Here is a 22160-nt window from a genome sequence, read left to right on the forward strand (position 1 = left end):
CACAGAGCCACTTTGTCCCAAGCACCTTCATGTCCTCCTCATGTCACCTCACCATTCTGAGCACCTTTGTGTTCCCTTCAGGTCACCTCCCTGCCCCAAGCACAGCACCTTCATGTCTCCATCACAACACCTCGTTGTCCTGAACAGGGACGGACAAAAGCTGAAGGTAAAAAATATCCAGCTAAAAGATTATCTAGGTGCTGCTTACACATCCACAAACACAGATTTTTCCTGACTCAGTAAACCCCTTGTCCTCCCCGTAGGAAAATCCTCCAGTCCTTCAGTCAGTGAATGGACTTATTCTCCATCTCACTCCTGGCCCTGAAGCATCTTCTCCCAATATACAAGGATGAAAAAATCATTCTAAAAATATGCCTCACTGTAAGTAAGGTTTTCCTTCCAGAGGGTTGCCTGACAGCAATGACTCGTGCAATCCTGCCTCTTGCAGCATAAAAATAAATTGTAAATGAAAATGGATGATTTCTCCTCTCTACCATCTGCTATTAGTTGGAATAATAACTGCCAGTGCCAGCAATCCTGCCTGGACACCATCTCGCTCCATCCCTGCTACTTCTGCATTCCTTCCACAAGGCTGGGATGGATCGGATGTTTTCTTTGGAAATTGTTTAATCTCTTCACAGTCTGTTCTCCAAATGAGAATTGCCTTGTCAGAATCACAAGAAATAATACTACATAGTTTTACCTTTTTTGATACAAAGATAACACACTTTGGAGAGTATTTGAGAACCCAAATCAGCTGAAACACAGGAAACTAGACGTTAACTAAGACCACTGAGACCAGTATTTAGGTCAGTTTGCTTAATCCTCAGAGTCTCAGCTGCTAACCCAATTAGAGTTAAATACAATATATAAACAACCTTTGCTATGTTGGGACCTCTGAATTTTACTGGTACTTTCCTCCTGATGCAGCTGTTTGGAGACATTTTTGACTACGTCTATATAAACCTCATTTGAGCTGGTCAGACACAGTCCTGGCACAACACCCTTCAACAAACATAATTAATAGCCTATATATTACAATCAGCTCAGTTTGGGAAAGATCAGGGTCCTTTAAGTCTCTGTGTACTACAAACACATGGTTATAGACACCACAGTAACCTTTCAACACACTGCCAGTGTGGGGAATTAAAAAAAATATTACGACAGGCATTAATTGAACGTGAGAAGGGATATGTGAGGTATCATAGTCCCTCCAGCACTGTGGGTCTGTGTATCCAAACAAGCACAGGAATCCCACTGAAGTGTGTTTTCTAAAATACAGGGCAGAAATACACCCTGTTCTTGACAGCCCTGTGCTGACAGGTCACAGCCTGGGTCAAGAACATCTCCTTAACCCAGTTTCAGTGCCCAGCTCCAATGAGGACAACGTGAACGTGAGTAATCCCTCACTCCTCAGAGCTCTCAGCTTGGGTGGATGAGATGCTCCTGTCCTGTGCCTGGACCACACAGGGCTGAGGCCACCATGGGGGTCAGTGCCACCTCCCTGCTCTGGCCACCAGTACCATTCAGTAATTGAATCACAGAATCATTAAGGTTGGAAAAGCCCTACATGATCATCAAGTCCTACTGTCAAGCCAGCACTGCCAAGCCCAGCACTAAACCATGTCCCCAAGAGCCACATCCACACGTCTTTTTAATTCCCTGCAGGGATGGTGATTCCACCACTGCCCTGGGCAGCTGATGCCAGTGCTTAACCACCCTTTCAGTGAAGAAGTTTTTCCTAATCTAACCTTCCCCTGGCAACAGCACAATACTGTTACAGAAAATACTGTTTGGGAGACACATGCCCTGAGGAGTTGTGGTCAAAGCCCACAATGGGATGGTTTTCAAAGGTGCAGGGCACCCAAAAGCTTTTCTAAACAAACTGAACTGGACCCTACCAACATGTGAGTACCCTCCTTCTCCCTCATTGCCAGCTCAGTTGCCTCCTGAGGACACCTCCTCTGATGCTGCAGGGTGCAGGAGCATTACATCCCTCTTTCATGCAGACAAATACACCCAATTCCCCCAGGAAGCTGCTCAGGGCAGTGCTGGCAGTGCAAGGCAGGATGGCAGCATGCTCCTGCTTCCCCCTCAGTGGACAGACCTGGCAGCCAGCTCCAGAGCAGTGGAGAACATGGGACTGCCCTTTCTAGGACAACCAACCATTGAGAGGGTCCAGCCGTATTATTACCCTGCCCTGAGGTCTCCCCAGGAACCCACAGCAGCTGTGGCCTTCCCAGAGCCTTACCCCAAGCAAGGATCCCCATTCTCTTTTGCTAGGTCAGCACGAGGTTAACCTAGGCGAGGTGAGAGGCCCTGTCCCTTTGGGGTAATACCAGGGCTGGGCACCCATGGCACAGTATCAAAATCCCAGCCCATCACCCTCCTCCTACTGATGAAGAGGGAGGTGGAGGAGCCTGCACCGCAATGGGACCAGCCCCTGGTATAATTTCTCCCCTCTGCATGGTGCAGATCCCAGGCTTGTGTTTTCCTGCATTAAGTCCTCCCCAAATTCATCCCTTCTGGCTTTTCAGCTCGCATCAGCACAGAAGCTTAGTTTTAATTTTAAGCCAAATAAGCACGATTGTATCTATTTCCCTGAAGATAAGGCGCATCGCAGGCTGGATTTGCAATCTCGCTATTTCATTTATTTAGTCCTTCTTGGAAAACAGATAAGCTCACCCATCCGATGGCAGCACGCGCGCCCGCACTTTATCACAGCGACGCCTCTGTCTTTTCATGAAGAACTGGATATGCTCAAATTATTAACTATCAAAGCAGAACACTTTAGAAATGATAGAACAGCACAGAAATTGTAAAGGAAAGCAGATCAGTTGGCTGGAAATCTCCCAACAGCTAATACGCTCAAATTGTAATCTAAATGTCTTTTTGTTTTGAATTGTCTGGGATTAGGGTTGGGAAAAGACTCAATTATTCTACTCAAACTCTTCTGAATTATTTATGAAAACCAAATAAAGGACAAATTGGGCACTGATGAACCGAGGACCTGGTGATGAAGAGAAAGTTGGGTACCAGAAAACAAGCAATTTTCCCTCAATAGGAGTGTTTACTGTTTTTCCCCGGCCGTGGGAGCCGACAAATTGTCTGCTGCCCTGCACCCGCTCCCCCTGCCACTACCACAACAGCCCTGGCCAGGCTCCGTCCTTCCCTTTCAGCCCTGAATGGGATCTGGTTATTGTCTATCGATCTGCCAGCAATGGGAAACAAACCAAGATGTTCCTTTATTACCTCTGCTTGCTCAGGAACCTCGCGGAGGTTTAGTGATGCTCAGAGATGCATCACACCAGTGCCCAGGGCCAGCCTCTTCCTTTGCTACTGTCAGCTTTAAAGATGGGGAAAAAGAATATGAAATTTCAAAATCCCAAGACATTTTTGCCTCTGTATTTCCAAAAGAAATGGACATGGAGTCCAGGTTGGTGTGGTTGTACAGCCTCAGGTTGTACAGGCAAAGAAAGGCATGTGGAGAAAACCTTCATCTCCCTTGTATCTCACAGGTCAGGTGAGCCTGAACTACCCACCTCTACTACTTCCCCATCCTTTCAGCCCACCAGTTTCTGGTGTTGGACCAACTCACCAGTAGAGCCAGTCCTGGCAGTCCAGTAAAATTAGAAGTCACTGGGACGCCATAGCCATGGTGTTCCAACAATGTTCCCGAACAATACATCGGTATTTTTGTAATTTCTGTAATTTGCTATTTTGAAGCAGAAGCTGCATTGCTTTTACCTCTCAAAAATATAAAAAACCCCTGAGCTAATTAAATGTAACATCCTCTGATGTTCACATCCCACTGCGACACTTGGATCCAGCCTAGCATTCGAAGGATGCTCATGTGGGTATGGCAGAAACCTGCAAGGCAGGGGTTGGATTTGGCTCCTCCTTGAGCCCCTGGCACCTTGTACATCAGCTGCTCCACCTTGGTGAGGATCTGCTGCTTCTCCCACCGGACACAGCCCTGCAGCCTCTCCCTGTGCCCTGTGACAGCTGTGAGGCATCTCTGGGAGCCCTCCATGGACCAGCATCAATTTGTCCAACACTTGGACAACCTCAGAGAAAAACACCTACCCCTGGGAGATGCCAAAGCACACAGCGCCTTGCCACAGCAGGAAGGATGATGGACACACCATGAAGCATCAGAAGTGCTGCTCCCCATCCCTCCCTTAGCTAAGGACTCCCAGGCTGTGCTGCTTTCCAGCATTCTCCTCCTTCTCTGCCTCTCCCCCATCACCATCCAGCCCCTCAGAGAGCCTCTCCACCACCTTTCCATGCAATTCTTTCATCAATTTCCAGGCTCTGTGAATCACTCACAAACCCCTCTTAATGAAGTGGCCGGCAATCTCCCTGCCATTCAGCTCCCACACCACGTGTGCTCTGTCAAGGACTTGGCTTTTCCAGTGACTGTACTGTAGGTCTAAGCCTGCCAATTATCCCCTTTGCCCCAGATAACCCACCCAAAACCACCAAACTCCAAACGTGGTAATGACTTTCCACTTGTACGAAACCAGCTCTGGGGTGAGAGCCAAAGAGCCGGATCTGTTTTGGGCTTTAAATCGAAATGAAAAGAAACACTCGTCTAGCACTGGGTTTAATTAGCTTTAAAGCAGCAGCCAGCCCAGGGACTGCTGTGCCGGATCCGGCGCAGCCGATTGCGCCCAGCGAGGCGGCACGGCCTCGGCATCCCCCAGCACGGGTACCTGGCTCCAGGCGCCTGCTGCAAACCAGCCTGGGAGAAACTAGCTCCAGAGGGACCAGGCAGCTCAGCCCAACACAGATGGGTTCCAGCAGGCCAGGTCCCTGCACACCAGGCCTCCTGAGCTGGCGGGAATTCTGTTACACATTTTCCCCCACATCTGCACCCAGCTGACTTCGGAGCTTTCAGACCTCGCTCTTGGGTCAGACGAATAAGCTCGGTCCCTCCTTCAAGTGCAAGGATGGGATGTCAGTATTTAATACACAATAACATCTCTGTCCCTAAAAGGTTTTAGTGAAAAGAACTCTTTCCAAAGCACTCCAGACTGCAAAGCAGTGGTACAAAACGTAGGAGGAGAGAAGCCCGAAATGAAGTGCATGCAGAAAACACAGCACCCACTAGGGTGAGGGCAGGCAGGAGAGGTGAGAAGGGATAGTCACAGCCTGCATCCGAGATCTCACCTTTGAATCCACTCCCTCCATCACCCAACAGATCTGCAATCCTCCCCAATGCCCTCACACCCACAGCAGCCACACAGGATCTCACAGTGGTGATCTTCACACCCACAGCACCACATGGGATCTCACAGTGATGACCCCTCCACAGCAAGCAGGGGTGATGGGTGCTCCGAGCGTTGCTCCCAAGCAGGGGCAGCAGCAGGTCACTGCAGGCAGGGTGTGGGAGTGCTTCCTGACACTGAGATAACAGGTTTTCTTCAGGTTTTGGCTCAACACTCTTTTTTTCCCTCCATGACTGCAGTCCTGGCAGCTGTGTCCTGCACATCCCCCAGCCATAACCACCTTCCTCCATCCACACTGGGACGAGGGAAGTCTCCAGCTGCCTCATTCGCAGGACTCCCTCCTCATTTCCAGCCAGCTCCATTAGCCCTTCACTCTCTCAAGCATAAAATTGTTTGTTATAGCTCATGAGTCACAAGGATTTTTAGAGAAAGAGAAAACAACAGGAACAATGGGAGTCCTGGGAATAGTTTTTGGTTGTATGAACTGTCTTGATATCAGCTTGAGATGGCACCTAGGTGGGTGCAGCCCTGGCTGCCCTGCCCCACTCCCCTATGGACCTCCCAGTCCTACATCCCTGCTGTTCTATCACATTTTTCCAGCCCTTTCCAAAATGAGAGGGACATTGATACGCAGTAGCAACGTTTTGAAATGCAGCAATGCCAGGAGTGTGTGTGCAACCAGATATTACGCGCCTGTGGGGGAAGAAATCCTGAACTCCCAGGTCCATTTGGGAGCCAGCCTCCTATCTCTTCATCTAGTCTTGTTTCCTCTTGAAATTCTGAATGTTAAAGCTTCAATGAACAACAGAACTCAAAATAGGAACAAGAAGCATTTTTGTCCAGCCCTCCTCAGCATTCAGAAGACAATGGTTTTAATCTGTTATCCCAGCGCTGGCATGGGAAAACTGACAAAGCCAAACTGCAGTCAAACCTTTCAACAGAGACCGATTTCCTCCCCATCCAGCCCCATAAAAGCATGCCCAGTCTTGCTTGGCCACATGCATTAAAGCTCTTCTCCAAGCATGGAAGAGTACAGCAACTGCATTCACACTGCACTGGGTGACTATATACCTAATGCAGGAGGAAAAAACCATGATCCAATGCAGTAAGAATTACTTTTTAGAAGGGAAACAATGACAATGTTTATTAAGAGTTAAATCCTTGTAAAGAGATATAAAAAAGCGCCTTTCAAAACACGGAAGTAGTATCTAAACAAGGCAAGCAAAAAATAATGTAAATTGTATAAATTTGTGGTTTCCCCTTCATCCTGAGCCCTGCCTGCAGCTGCAGTCCCCTCGCCTCCCAAAGGTCCAGAGTGAGGGAGAAGGGCAATGAGGACGTCCGGTGGGATGAGCTGCACCTGCACAGAAGAGCCGAGACTGTGCAGGGCTCTTCAGCTGAGAAAGGACGGCTGGAGGGCTGGCAGGCAGGTGTTCTGCACAAGAAAACCAGGCTTTTGTCCCTCCAAAATATATTCCAGCAGTGCAGGTGAGCACTTCGGATCTCAAATAGCTCTGGAGCTAATGACTATCACAGCAGCTAAGGCAGTGACTCAGAGGCAGCATCCGAGGGAGTCCCCAGGCTGCTGATGGCTGGGAGATAGAACCAGCAACTATCATTACACACTTGCCTTGTTCTTAGATTCTCTCCTTAGACACTGACAACTGTTCCCTGTCAGGAACAGGAGAGCAGCTTGATGACTGCAGTCAAACCAGCGAGGCTCGTGCTCACATCCCCAGCAGCTCTACAGCCAGGGGCAGGATTGCACTAATGTGCCACTAACAGAAGCAGAAATCCGTCCTTCAGGCATGTCTTATTCCCTGCTGCAGATTCAGATCCACGGCTGGGATAACCTGAGCAAGCATTCCCTCCTTCCAGCTCCCAGAGTGGGGAGCATGACCAGCACGTCCTTGAAGGGACCCAGGGAGATGGGTACCAACCACCACGCTCCGTTTGCAGACATGTTAAGATACAAACAAGCACTAATGAGATTAATTAAAATCACCAGATTGGTACTGCTATCACTGCAGATGCAAGAAGCTGTTGGCAGCTGCCCACATCCATCCTCTGCCTTCAGGCAAAGCAGTGCAGCAGAGCCATGCCCAGGGCACCATCAGCATCAGGTTTTAGCCCCGAAGGCTCTGCTGCCCAGGCAAGGGATAGGGGAGGATGACTGTCACCTCTGTGAGGGAGAGAGCCAAGACAGAGGCCTGATGCCTGGGACAGTCAGGAAAGAGCCCGGGCAGAGCCCCGTGACAGGCACAGATAAATATAATCACCCTCCCTGGCAATGGCCCCTTCGCGGATGTTTACAAACAGCTCAGTACTTTTCCATGTTAAGAAGCTTGTTTTTCCAGATGCCTTGTATTGGGTCGTTTTTAATGTGTATAGTTAATCCCTTCTCACAGTCTTTCATAATAAACATCACCCCCTGACCTGACTAATAACTATGTAACACTAGTGCTTTTGATTTTTTTATCTCCTGCCCGGGTTGTCAGGGAGAACGCATGTTTCTCTGGGACAGCAGCTCCCAGAGAAATGGGGACACAGCTTGGAGAAGGGCAGGACAGGTTGGTGAGTTCGCACACACACATAAATCCCCTGTTCCCTCAGCCCATCCTCCAGCATGGCCATCCCTCAGGACATACCTGCACCCCCTGCAGCTCTTGATAAAGCTGTAAGCCATGTGTAAACCTGGAGTTTGAGTTACTGTTAGAAAAGATGTGTCCAGCCCCAAAACGGCGAGGGGTTCAGTACATGCTAACACATTCATCCTGCTCTCCCTATTACTCTCCTGTGGTTTCCATCCTCAGCAGGATGGACAAGAGAAAAAGGGATTCACTATTTCATGTGAAGTAGTTTGACCGTGGTGTCATTTATGTTTTACATTTCTCAGTACTTGCTCCAACAGGACATGATGCCCATCCCAGTCTATGCCTGAAATCCCCCAGTGTTCTTGGAAGGATGTGCCAAACCCTGCAGTGTTTCACATATGACAAGCAGCAGATCCCACACATGGACCAGACAGGTTCATGGGTGCTCACAGGAAAAAGCAGAAGTTGGGTTACACATGGAAAAGTTTGGAAGATGCTGTTGGAGAGGAAATTCATACTGGAGTGACTTCCAAATCATCTCCCTGCACTGCTGCAGGTCTTGGAGTGATTGGAGTGATACTATATCCAACCTCAGACAATCTCCTGACCCCTGGTTTCAGCTGGCGCTGATTTCCAGCAGACCTGGACACCAGCAAGTGCAGGGGCGATGCACAGTGAGGGGAGCACAGCTGAGATCTGGACTGTTCCATCTGCCTGTGTACCCACCATCTTTCTGTAAAAGATGGTTTGTCAGCTTAAGCATCCTGGCCAAACTCCAGCTGGAGTAATCACACATCGCCTCCCCAAATTCCCCTGGAGTTTCAGTTCAGATAAGCCACAGAGGTTTGCTTTCTGTTCCAACTGCTGCTAAGCTGGGCACCATTCAGCTTTTGCTCCACTTTATTTGTTCCACAGCTACATTTCACTGAGAACCGTCCTGAGGGGATAATGCAGCATGAAGCAGAGGGACGAGCCCTCTGCAGACATCTGCCATGCACTGAGATCTAGTTTTCACTCCAGCTGTTGTAGAGCAGCAACTTGGATCCAGGTCTTACCATCCTTCATCAAGCCCAAAAGCATCTTCACTTGGAATCTTGGACTTATATTCAGTAGCAGCCAGGTAAATTCCTAGATGGCTGATTAAACTAACTCATATTGAAGACAAAAATGTGTCTGCATCAGTGAGGCAGAAAGATGTCCCAGCTCTTGAAGGAGGATTTTACTGGGCAGCAGCAGGATGGCACCCATGACACTGCCATGACACATGAGCCACATCCTCTCACATCTAACATGGGGCATCTCTGTGGCAGGGACTCCTGACAGCACTTAAAGGGCTCATCCAAGGCCTTTATGAACACATCAGGCACAGGGATGGGCAGTTATTTCAGAGAGGGGTAACGGTGCCACAGGAGGAGGAGGAGGAGATGCCCTAAATGCTTCACTTTCCAAGAGAGGATTCAGCTCACAGAAATCTCCCCGATACCCACACTAAGAGACACATCTATAACCAAAACCCAAACAAAAACCAAAACAGTGCTAATACTCAATTTTCCAACAGCCTTGTCAGCAGTCAGTGACATCTACACCCCTGGTTCTTGCTCTCTGGAGTGTTTCCTACTAACTCAGCTGGTAGTAACAGCTTTGCAGTCCTTCTCTTTACCCAAGGCACAAATAACTTGGACTTTTTCAGTCTGTGTCCTTTGCAAACCGAGATATATCAATGTAAACCTGTCAGAGCAGTAAGAACCAAATGCAGCTGTAATTCAGGCAGTGACCACAGGAAAACCTCAAAATCTCTACTCAGCTTGATGCAAAGGGAGGATGTTACAGAGGTTTGTGCTCACCAGGCCACAGCATCAGGAGAGGTGAGACGCGGAGGACTTGGGGAGTTCACATGAGCCATGCCAGCTTCATCTGCTTCTAAACTTAGCACTGTTTGACTCCAGACCCCAGTCCAGAGGGAAGGGAATGTGAGAACAATGTCCCTCTGGCTTTGCTCACGCTGCTGCTGAAATGAAGATGACCACTGCCAAACACTGCAGTTGCTACAACAGCAGCTCATGCCTGGTATAGTTTCCATGGCTAGTAGAAATGTATCCGAGGCACATAAGGAAAACAGGACACAGCACCACCCCTTCCAGCACAGTCCTGGGGACAAACAGCTCCTCCCACCCAAGGCCCAGACCCTGCACTACAGAGCCAGCAGGTGAACCTGGGCAGTATCCCCAGAATGGGCAGTACCGCCCATACCAGCTAGGGAAAACCCTGCGGCAAGGTCAGGCACTGATGGCCTCAGCTTACTGCCCTTGAGCCCCATGACAGGGGGGAAACCAACACAACACAACACAATCTGCAACTCAGCTGTGCTGTCTCTCATTTCACCACCCTCCATGCCTCCCCCTTGTCCACGGGGAGGAGTCTCCACATCACCCTCCCCAGTGCTGTGATCTGTGCCATTAATGAAAGAGCACCCAGGCAGGCAGTCAAACCAGGGAACCTTGGCATGCAGACACCCCAGTACTGTAGGACCTCTCAGTCCCACCAAACTTAACTTCTCTTTACTTCCATCAATAGGGATGGAGTGGACACAAGGACCCCAGTGGTTTTGGGCACAAGGACCCCCACCCTTCACCAGAGATGCTCATCACATATCCCCATCAGCTCCCTCCCCAGGAGAGCTGGGATTGACACGGCTGTTGGGAGTTGTGGCTCTGCAACACGGGCTCTGGCTTCTTGGAGATGCCTTATCCTGACACCTATTGCCCATAGACAGCCACGGGCATGCTGGCTGCCACATCTGGGCAAGCACAGTCCCATGGGAAAACTCTCCTTTGGGAAAAGCCTAAAAGCCCACATACCTCAGAGGGCTTCTTCTCCTTCTGCCGTGACCAGGGGGATTTGGTATTCGGAATTTTGGAGCATCTGGAGGTGGATGTGGTGTGACCTGCAACAAGGCAACAGAGACAGGTTACCCGGGAAAGAGTCAAAGTTTTTTCCATACTTTTGTCACCAGCCCCACTGCTACAGCCTCAACCGATACTTTGGGTCAGCACTAAGAGGAAGTAACACCTTGACATGACCTTTTTTTTGCGCACTATCATCACTCCTGCTACCAACTCCGAAAGGGAATGGTGGCTAAGGCCTCAAATGTGATGGCATCACTACATTCGTGATCTTTATTTCCAACCCATTTGTGTCATTATCACTTAAATATAAGACTGTATTTGTTAGTAATAAATAACAAACTGACTATTGGAATTTCTGCAAAATAATGATGACAGTTCAGTCTTCTCTATTACGAGGACCCCTCCATATTCCACTATATAAAAATGTTTCTGTGAAGCTGCAACAAAGTAACTATCAATAGGCCTATTTAACACTGACTTTATCCTTGGAGAGCTAAATAGGAGGAAACAACGCCATGCACATAAGCAACACCCAAACACGATGGAGCCATGTACATGAGGACCTCGGGAAGGGCTCTGGCCAGGAGCTGAGCTGACTCAGGGATCAGGCTGTGGTACCACTGTGGTGGGAAATGTCTGTTCTTCCACCAGCTCAGGCAGCTGAGCCCAGGTAAATCTCACATGCCTATTTTTGCTGGCAGGGGAAGAGGCACCAGCTCACCCTGTATTTTTTACTTGCACTACTTTGCAGTGCACTTTCTTGTACTTCATAAAATGAAGACCAAATGTGGGGACATCACTTGCTTCCAAAAGACAGCTTGTTTTTTGAAGTGTCAGGCTAGATGTCATTAAAGAGGGTGCCATAAATATGAAATTCTTTATAATATTTCAGAGCATAACAGGACAAAGCCCAGAGCAAACATCCCTGCGCTGCAGCCACATGGACACACTGCTTTACTCAGCGAGCAGCTCCAAGGAGTGCAGCAGCAGCAGCTCCACAGCTTTCATCAAGAGATCAGCCACTAATTTCTACCTTGCCCCCTCCTCAAGCTAAAGTCTGATGCTACAGCTATACAGGCTTGGATAACACACCACAACTACCCTTTCCTGACAGAGGCATGAAAAAGAAGGTCACCACTCTGTTTACAACTATCCTGCAGGAGAGCATTTGTCAACAGCTTAGATATCACCTGCAGCATAAATATCCAAGCCCAACAGAGATAAGGCCATGTTGTTTAATACCATGATTAAAGATGCCTTACCCCCGAAAGGCGGCAAAGCCAGCGAGCACAGCTCGGCTCCATAAGCCTTTGAGCATCTGGGGATTAGGAGACGGGAAGTTTGGAGCACGGCTTCCAAAACAAACCCCTTTCTGAGATAGAGATGCTTCATTTTACTCTGTGTTGACAGAGCCTGAAACACCTTCTGTAGGCACAACTCAGCCTCCAGGCCCCCCAGGGCCCCAGCAGGATGGGAGTCCCCGCCGGCAGCCAAACAGCAGGCTCCTGTCGGCAGTTGTGGTGCAAACTCCACTCACACTGACAATTTTTTAGGCTAAAGCTGTGGGAACAGCAGCCAAACCCAGCAAGATCAGCCTTTCCATAACCCCCTGTAATCTCTCCATCATCCTGTTAGGAAAAGGCCCAGAAGTTTAGTGTCTTTAGTAAAGTCCCTTTCGCACTCAGATATCCAGCAGGCAGATCCTGTAAAGTGTGGAGTGCAAATTACCAGCACAGCCCAGATGAAGTTACTGTGACATTTTTAAGAAAACAAGAGCAACTAGTAAGAAACTCTGGAGTCCAGACAACGGATTAGGCTGGTGCCTCAAGGGTACTGAACACCCAAGGCACTGTGGTATGTCTGCAGTGCGTGAAACCCTGGGATAGGTGGGAGAGGAAAGTGCTCTATTTATAGCCAAAATTCAGCACATTTGCACGTTTATTGCTGAACACATGCTTCTGTGCCTTCCTGAATGAGGATGGAGTGAGGTAGATGTTGAAAAGCAAGCGTGGGCTTGCAAGTTTTGCTGGCTTGAGCCTTACCCTTTTCCCACATCCCTCTTCAGTTTGCAAGAAGGGAACAATGTGGCTCCAGTTTTACTCTGACTCCAACAAAAACTTCCCTTTCCCCCAGTACAACCCAAATCAAGAGCAAGCTAGTCTCAGGCTGCCACTCACAGGAAAGGACAACTCATCTACAAAGGGTGTTTGCTGCTTTGTTAGCAGATCTGCAATCAGCAGCTCTCCTCACCCAGACTCCTCACACAAGGGAGACACTCTCATCAGTTAAGAGGAGCCACAGCCAAGTGTTTAAAGAAATTGATATCAGCTTGTTGCTGCATTTCTGACAAACCCAGCCCTGCACACAATTCATTGTGCAGACACTTCCCAGTAAATGCAGTTTCCTCCACTCTTTGTAAAGTAATTATTCAAGCATTTTGACTGCTGGAGGTGAATCTTGTTCAAAGCTTTAAATTAAAGGCCTTACTGTCAGTGGTGTCTGAATTATCACTGCTGATGGAGTACTTGCGTCGTTTTTCTTCCATCTGTAACAAAAGAAATTGAGCATTACACTTGATGTCCAGAAAACTCATCTCAGCACCAAAGCACTGCAATCTGAGTACCTGCACACCCTCTCACCCCAGCACCAGTCAGTCCTCACCCTCAGGACAGGTAACTACCCAGAGGCTGAAAAAAAGGGAAGAAAACAACTATCACTGATTTTTTTTTTTTTTATTTTAATTGTCTCTCTACTACCTGTTTCCACTCCCAGGAGTTACAGTGGGTGCATTTGGATCACTCAGCTTTGCATGGAAATTAGTCTATGCAGGATTTGCCTCCAAAAGTCTCTTCCTCTGCAAGAGCACTGCCAAGGGAGGAAGCTCCACCACGGACCAGAAGATGCCTTACCAGGGACCGTGGTGCTGTTGGACAGGAGAAAAGATGTCCTGGGAACCACTTGTCTGAGCTGCAAAGTTGAGAAGTGCGAAGACAGAAGAATGGAAACTGCATGCTCTCGGTATGTCTGCAGGGGGAAGTACAAGCATCCCAGAGCTGAAGAGGACCCCTCTGTACCACAAGCCTGGGGTTTTACCCTCTGACTCATCTTCCCATTTAGCCGGTATCTACTTTTCAGACTTCGGGAGTATGTGTCACACAGCCCAGCCCGGAGCACTTCCCATCACTGCGCACTGCTCTGCCAGAGCTCCCCCCCGGCAGCACTGCCAGCACCAGAGCTCCCGGGGGTGAGCAAGTGGCTTCTGCACAGCTGCTGTGATTTCTCCATCCTCTCAGAGCTAAAATCACAGCAGCGGGCACCACTGCACTGATGAGGAGACCTGTTTCAAGCTCAGCTGATTTGCTTTGAGACTCTGAACAAGCCACAGGAGTGCTTGAAATCAGCAGGTTCTCCTGAACTCACCCCGTGGGAACCAAGCTCTCGGAACTCAAAGTCGAAGTAGGTGCTCCAGGAAAAAAAAAGAAGCTATTTCACCTTTTGAAGATCCAAAGTTGACCAATGTGGCTGATCAACATGGCCCCCCATACAGGGCTGGGATGGAAAGGGCTACCCATGGACCAGACAACTATCCAACAGGCTGTGAGAGCCAAAATACATCCACAGAAAACAATCTTAACCTCATGGAAATCTTCCTAGTACTTTCTGAGATATTTTCGAAAATTCTGAATGTGTTGATACATCATACCGACTATTGCTTCCACAAATGGTAAGTGGGAATGATAATGAAACACTGGCTTTGTGTGGTTTGGTTGCAGCAGGTACAAGCAGTGCACAGACTGGGATAACATGCTAGAGCACGACATTGCCCCCCAAACATCAGGAAATGTTCCACATAAGCATATAAAACCCTTGCAATAGCCGTATTTTACAACAGATGTGCTATCATAGCATTATAAGGGAAAATACTACAAAGTATCCTAAACATTTTAACTATCAGTGTTGTGGTAAGGCATTGACCTGTCAAAACATGACTTAAAACACTCCCTAAGAATATGGCAATATCAATACTTTTCCCCTGGTGATTCAAGGAGAAACAGATGTTATTAAACCAGCCTTGTTCCAAGTAGCCATTAGATTTTGCTTGGGGAAAATGAAATTGAAGATAGCTCTAACTGCAGCTTACTTACTTCTAGTGAAAATCCTACCTGAACCTTTTAAACTGGTTCCTACTGGTCTGAAGTGGCAGACAGACATCTGGAGCCCAAAGAGCAATGCTTTTACTGATTCTGGACATCCTAATCACAGAGATTAAATAAGCCAAAGCCAAGAGGGGAAAAAAACCACCTGAGCTGAAGTAAAGGAATTCTACTGATAGCCAGTGGGATTTCCCAGGTTTCCCATCTTTGCTTTTACAGCAAGACAGCATCACCGACATCACTCCCCTTGCAAGGCAGGGAAAAAGGTTTACAATCAATGCTCAGCACAGGTAGCAGGAGGCTGGCACTGATACTGGCTCTGATATATATGAGGAGATGCACTGATCGTCCCTTTAACTGAACATGGTCCCTGCACCCTGCTTCTGTCCTACACCTGCCTACAGAATTAACACACTCACTACATACCAGGATGAATTGATATTCAATACAGAAGTGGTTCATATTGCAGGTAAAAATAGTGTACTTCAGTAAATCATTTTGCCACTGTTTGGCAGGATCCAATACAGCATCCTCCAAACCAAACTGCATTAAAATTTCTGAATGGAATTCTGGCTTGAGCAAAGTACGGACATCTCTGAACAGCAGCACTGAAAGGCTGGGTAGGGGATGGCACACAAGGTACTGCATGCCTGAAGGGAGCAAAAGTTTTGGCCAAAACCAGACCATTGCAGAAAATGGCTGTGTTCCAGGCAGGGCTACGAGGATGCTGTTTCCTGAGGGACTCATCTTGAGCAGCCAAACAGTAGTAAAATACACAGCACTTAACAGAGGAACTTACTGTCGAAGGGTAATTCGGCCATTTCCCCATCTGTATCCCAGAGTTATAAAGTCTGATGGTGGCTGAGCTCCCACCACCCTTTTGGCACCCGAGGTGGCGCACGGGGGGACCCACTGCCCACATCCCTCCCAGGGCTGGAGCTCCAGCCCCCACAAGCTCTCAGGAGCAATTCAGTTGGTGGATTACTGAGCAACTTAAGTCCCCACAAAATATGGTCTCTGCTCCAAAATTAATCTTTTGTTTACATTAGAAGTTAATTTCACCTTTAACTGACCCATTCCCCACATGGCATCATTATTAAAGTCATAAACAAATACCAAAAAAATTTGTAATACTTTGAAAAGGTCACTGTTAGGTCAAACTTGGCCCAAAATCTAGGTTTTACAGAGCCAGAAACCAAGTGAAAGGTTTCTGTGTAGGCTTGCTTAAAAAATTCAAACAGAAACAGATGTGGGTTTCTTTTGTAAACAAATGAACATCCCCCTGAAGTGTCTGCAACTCAAATCCACAGGCATAGCCCTGGCTAATGCCTGGAAACCAAAAAACTGAACTGCTTGCAAACCAACACATGTTTAGCATCGCCTTTGTTCAAGCTGAGAAAGGCAGATAAATGCTAAACCAAGGAAGATGATGGCCCTTCATCAGCCTAAACAAATGTAAATCACTATGTCCTTGGACAAATTAGCACCAGGATTGGTGTTAAAATGGAGATGATGGCCTGAGGCTGGCTGGTCCTGCCTCACAGCAGGGGAAGGTTGGAAAGGAGCTCTTGGGAATGCAATTTTGCCCAGCCCATGCAACCTGGGAGAGGTAAAGGCAACAGTACTCCTGGCACACAGCGATGCCTGTGCCCAGATCCTGAGCTCAACTGGGCACACTGCCAGGGACAGACACCCGCTCCCATCCACACTAAACCAAAATGCCTCATCCAGCCTTCAGCCAGCACAGAAATCTTCCTCTGCGGACCCCTCCACCAGCCCTGTGCTCTGGGGAACCCCCTGGTGTTTCCCAGCTCCCTGCAAACTCTTCTGCACATCAAGTCCACGTGGGATTTGGAGATTTTAGTGGCATCCCAGCACCCTGTGCAGGGGCTGTTTCCAAGAATAAACCATTCTGAATTGTGGGAAGCAAATAGAGAAATTCATACATGCCTGTACTCCCCACTTCCACAGGGAACAGGCACAGAAACCTGCATAAGTTGCAGCAAAAAAAAAAAAAAAAAAAAAAAAAAAAGGAAAAGTATTGGGTCATCACCTCTTCCCAGCCTCCCCGCAGGTTGAGGGATGCGCCGTGCTCGGTCCCCGCGCCGTCACCTCTGACGCTGTGAGCAACCCCGGCTGAATGATGCGCTCTGTTTGTGAGCTGCAATGAGACTGCAGAAAAACCACTTCCCTGTTTGTTCTGCCAGCCCAGAAATAGGAACACAAACAGAACATAGTGCCCCCAGCGGCATGCACACGGCTCCGGCCACCGACCCCGAGCCGGGGACCCCTGTCCCGGACCACTCCCGGTGCCCGTGCCCGCAGGATGACACCGAGCCATGGGGCTGCTCCCAACGCATCCCCTCAGCGCTTCCCCTCTGCCTTAAATGTGTTTTTCCCTCTGTCTAGGAACACCAGCCAGTTGTTAGAAAGTGTAATAAGAAGGGTGGAGGGCTGGAACATCCCAGTCTGTACACCGTGGGAGGATTGTCCTCGTCCCATTGCCTTTTCCCATGAACAAATTCTGGAGCCAAGTGCTGCTACAGGAGGCTCTGAGAGAGCAGCAGCATCCCCCAAATTGGCACAGTCCCAGTGTCACAGTAACAGAAGAACAAACTTTTGGACCAAGGGATGCACAGCAGCAGTGCCCACATGACCCTCAGCAAATCATGGTGCTCAGCCCCCACATCTGGGAGGAAGCTTTTTTTAACCTCCCTGGTAGCCCTGCAAAGTGTAAGTGCTAAAGGGCATGATCCTGGTACCCAGAACAACCATTTCTGGGGCAGCAGAAGCCTGCCCCTGCCTGCCAAGGCTCGTATGTCCCTCACCTCCTCTACAGGCTGCTGCCAGCCCCAGCTTTCCAGCAAAAACTCAGGTGCCCTGGTGAGGAGCAAGCGATCCCTCCTCTCCTCCACACCAGCTCTGCTGTCTTGGCTCCCTGGGGCAAAATTTAACCTCATTTCAATTTAAAACAAAACAAGCCCTCACTTACTTCCTGTGCTTTGCCTTTCTCCACATTACAAGGGGACTTTTTTGTCTTTACTACTCACGTTTATAACTTTACTTGCCTCTTCTGACTCGTTACCTTCTAATTATCTATTTTTCTTTAGCAAGCCCAGACAGAGCACAGGTAATCAGAAAGGTTACTGAGGGCACTGGGGCCACCCCTGCCTTCGGAGGGGAAGGTGCAGGCAGGGACACAGGGCACGAGGAGGGATATCGGGCACAGCTTCAATGCCCACGGATATCGGGCACAGCTTCATGCCCACAGTCGGCTGCCCCATCCTGCAGGTCTCTAGAGCATCAAAAACTCAGAGGAAATCAACAGGAGCTACAAGCACTCCAGGATTCGTAAGAAAACCCTCAGAAAAGTAAAGACCTGATCTGAAGGACCACCCACCCACCAACTTTCACAACTTGGGTGTCAAACACTACCAGCAGCTATCAATACTTTAAAGGAATTGCATCTCCTTGCCTACAGACCCCTTAACGTGTACCCTCCTTCCTTTGCTCCAAGCCTACATTTTTGAACATCAGCCTCAATTTTCCTAAGAAAAGCAAATTTAACCTTCGATTTAACCTTTCTGCAAGCTATTTTTACTTTATCTCAAGCTTATTTTAACCCCAGTAGCCAATAAATGCTTAAAGGTCAAACACCATTCCTAAAAGCCGGGCGCCTTACCCCTGGGGAGAAGGTTGAGATCACTTAATTTTTTTTCCCCCAAGGAAAATCTCCTCTTAAAAATGTCCCAGCGGTCGGAGGGTCCTGGCTCAAGCCCTTCAAAACAATTTTCATTGTGGGGGCTGAGAAGGCACTGAGAATTTTCCCTGTGAATGCCATAGCCTCCTTCTCTTCCCACTCAAAAAGCGCTCGAAATGTACAGGTACGGAGAGAGCGGACTTTTTTCCCCCCTAACTGCAGTCGAGGTTGACAATTCAGCAGCCTCCCGCCTTTGCAGCGCTTTCCAACTTCCAGCTCGCTGCTCCCACCCCGGGCGCGGGGCAGCCGGGGGGGCGCTCCCAGCCCCGCATCCCGACTGGGAAGCGGCTCGGCAGGTGGGGAAGGGGCAGCAGCGCGGCGGGGGCAGCGCGGGCACCGCCGGCTTCCCTGAAGGATGCGAGAGGGAGCCTGGGGAGGGGGCAGGTGGCCGGGGAGAGAAGGGGGGGCAGCCCGGGGGGACAACGGCGCGGGGGGACGCGGGATGTTTTCCGGCGCGGGTGATGCCGTGGGGGAAAGCGGCGGCGCCTCCGGGCCCGGCAGCCCCGGGACCCAGCGGCGCGGTGCGGCGGGGGAAGGCGGCGGGGAAAGCCCCGCGGTGGGGAGGGAAGGGGGGAGGAAGGGGAGGGCAGGCGGGAGCCGGCAGCCGCCACGCCCCCGGGCACCGCCATCCCGGCCCCGCGCAGTGCTCCGCGCCCGCGGCCCCGCCGCTCCCGACCGCGCTGCCCGGCCCCGCGCTGCCGCCCGCCGAGCCCCCGCTGCCCGCCCGAGCCCCGCGGGGCGCCGGGGCGTCCCCTCCTCTCCCGGCGGGCAGGGCAGGGCGCGGGGCCGCTGCCGCAGTCATTAATTCGGGGAATAAAGAGGTGAAGCGGCGAATCGAGCCTTGAAAAGTTCTTGTTTACGTCCCCGCCGCCTCCCTCCCGCACTTCCAAAGGAGAGTGACCACCGTGCGCCATCCGCCCCGGGAATGCTGCACATCCCCCGCCCGGCAGCCGGGGGAGGGAGGGAAAAAAATAAATAAAAAAAAGGACAGAAATACAGCAAAAGCAGGGGGAGCTGCAAAATAACCATCCGCTGCAAACCCAGCCCGCTCCCGCCGCCACCCCGCCGAGCCTTTACCTTGGCCAGGAGTGTCCGCCTGGAGTTGCGCCGGTCTCTGGGGTGACGGGCGGGAGGAGGCGGGGACGGGGGATGCTCCCGCAGTCCCCGGCCGGGAGAGCCCCCTCGGCGGCTCAATCCGGTGTCATTGCCGGGGCCGCGCCGCCCGGGCCCTCCTTAGGAGCGTCCGCCCGGTAACTCCATGGATGCGGCCCCGCTCCCAGCCGAGATGGCCGCTCCGCCGCGGCCGGGCGAGCCCTGCCCGCCTGTTTCTCTTTCTTTTTCACCCCGCACTTCCTCCGGCGCTCCGCGCCCCGCCGCCGCCCGGGCTCCGGCTCCGGCTTCGGCTTCGGCAGGGAGGCGGGGAAGCGACTTTCGGAGCGGGGACGGATAATGGTGGCGGTGCTTCCACCCCCCCCACCCACCCCCCCCCGCCTCGGCCGCCCCAAATCTTCAATTTCTTTGCCTTCTCCCCTCCCCGGGCGCCGCGGCAGGGCCAGGTGCGGGCAGCGCGGGTCCCATCGCGGGCCGCGCCGCCGCCGCCGCCGCCCGCCCCGCGTCACCCCCCCGCCGGCCGCCGGGGCCCCATGGCGCTGCCCGGAGCCCCAGCGCCGCTCGCCCGCAGCCCCGGCGCCCCGCAGCCGTCCCGCCGCCCGGCCCTGCACACGCACTCACACTCGCACACACTCACGCTCTCCTCCCCCCCGCCCGCTCCCCCTCTCCGCGCTGTGCACACGCGTACACGGGGCCGCTTCGCCAACCTTAAAAAAAAAAAAAAAAAAAAAAAAAGCTTATACTTAAAAAAAAAAAAAAAAAAAAAAAAAGGCTTTTGGCGCCATATTAATGACGTACTTAAAATTTGCCATTTCTCCTGCGTCAAAAAGACGGCTCTTGCCCACCGCGGGGCGGGCGGGGGCCGCTGTGCGGAGCTGCTCCCTCCCTTCCGCACCCGCGTAGCAAAGTTCCACGGCCGCGGGGCGTGGGAACCGCCGGGGCGGGGGGGTACGCGGAGCCTCCGCGGCGGCACCGCGGCCGCTCCGGAGGGGCGAGGAGCGGCGGGGCTGGGGATGCGGTTGCAGCAGAAGAGCCCCTCCGACTCGTGCATGTGTGTGTATATGTGTGTTCCCCCAAAAAAACTTAGCAGAGTTTCCGCGGAGAGGTGCGGAGCGGCGCGGTTGCCGCCTGCCTCCGCGCAGGGTGACCCTGCTGTGCGCTCCCCAGACGAGTGTTTTGGGCTCTGGGTGGTTCAGGACTGCCTGTTGCCAGCTGCTTTCCGCAGGATTAAAAACAATGACAGCAGTGTCGTCGGGATAGAAACGGTTTCTTAAATTAAAATAATAAAAATAATAATAATTGGAGATAGAGCATACATCTTCCCCAATTCCCAGGGGCCCTACAGAAGTTGGCTTGCACTGTTTTAAACCCTTGCTGCAGAAGATTAAAATTCAAGTTATTGACTCTTTCAGTGACAATCTGCCATCATCTCTTAGGATTCGTTAAGCTGGTCAACTCTAAAACTGTGAATTCCAATTCTAAGCCAGTAGGAACTGGAGCTACCATAGCCAGATGCTCCCCACCGTACGACTCTGTAGTGGCTCCTTATAAATTACCAAACTTGAGTTAATTAGGCTGCATCTTTCTGCCTTGGCAGCCTGTGCTGGATGTTTTCTGAATGTTCCAAGTACTTTGGCACTTCCAAGGATGAAAACAGTAGGAGGAGAGCATCACTTTGGTCATTCTTGGGCTTGCTGTGGTTCTTAGGACTAACACTGGAAATAGGGTCTTGAAATTTGGTATGAAGTAATCTTTTATGGCCTTTTAGATAAACCCACCCAAATAACTCATGTTACTGGGTTTTGAAGTGCAGCTCACTACACAGTAATAAACATGCCCAGTTCTGGCAGCTGAAATCTCTCAAGATGCTGCTCTTGGGGGCACCTGCTGCTTCAGGTGCTCAGAGCCTTCTCAGCAGCCTCCCAGGGAACAGGAAACATCAGCTCCTGGCTAAAAAGCCTTTCCTGGGATTACAGGAGCAACGGGATTCATGAGCACAGCCCCTGTCTTTAAGTCCCTGACAGGACTTCACCTTCACCTACAGATCCTACCTCATCTACAGCACAGGCTGCCTTAAGGGATATTGTGAAGGTCACTGTGTTACCTGGTCCGGACATCAGAAGTGTCCAAAGTCAGGCATTCCATACCAATTTCTGTAGATTTTCTTGTGCACACATACTCTAATGCACTTCTTAGTTACACTGTCACATTCTGATCTCTCTGTGACACCTGCACATTGCAGATCTGCTCTGTAAGTCAAAAAGGAAACCAATTTTAGCCAGATCCTCATCTTATCTGCATAACCAAAGACTGCCTAAGGAGCGATGCAAGGGCTGCAAGACACAGGCTGTGACAAAAGGATAAAACTCTCCCAAAGAAACAGGTTCTTTCCGTGCCCTTGCCAC

General features: G+C 50.5%; 1 protein-coding gene across 4 annotated transcripts in view; it reads right to left on the reverse strand.

The window, feature by feature from the left end:
• Positions 1-20098, reverse strand: part of JADE2 (jade family PHD finger 2) — a 72556-nt gene extending 52458 nt beyond the window's left edge. For 2 of the 4 annotated variants that reach the window (XM_082291641.1, XM_082291639.1), the window contains exons 1-4: positions 19723-20098; positions 16939-17057; positions 13219-13276; positions 10684-10769 (exon numbers count right to left, since the gene is read on the reverse strand). In XM_082291641.1, coding sequence (XP_082147767.1) covers positions 10684-10769; positions 13219-13276 — 144 coding nt within the window. In that variant the 5' untranslated portion in view covers positions 16939-17057; positions 19723-20098. Of the gene's footprint in view, positions 1-10683; positions 10770-13218; positions 13277-16938; positions 17058-18567; positions 18733-19722 lie in introns of those variants that run through there. The other 2 variants (XM_082291642.1, XM_082291640.1) reach the window with 2 other exon arrangements.
• Positions 20099-22160: the final 2062 nt, after the last annotated feature.

Source organism: Coloeus monedula (genome assembly GCF_965178545.1).
Source record: "Coloeus monedula genome assembly, chromosome: 15".
NCBI classification, from domain to species: domain Eukaryota; kingdom Metazoa; phylum Chordata; class Aves; order Passeriformes; family Corvidae; genus Coloeus; species Coloeus monedula.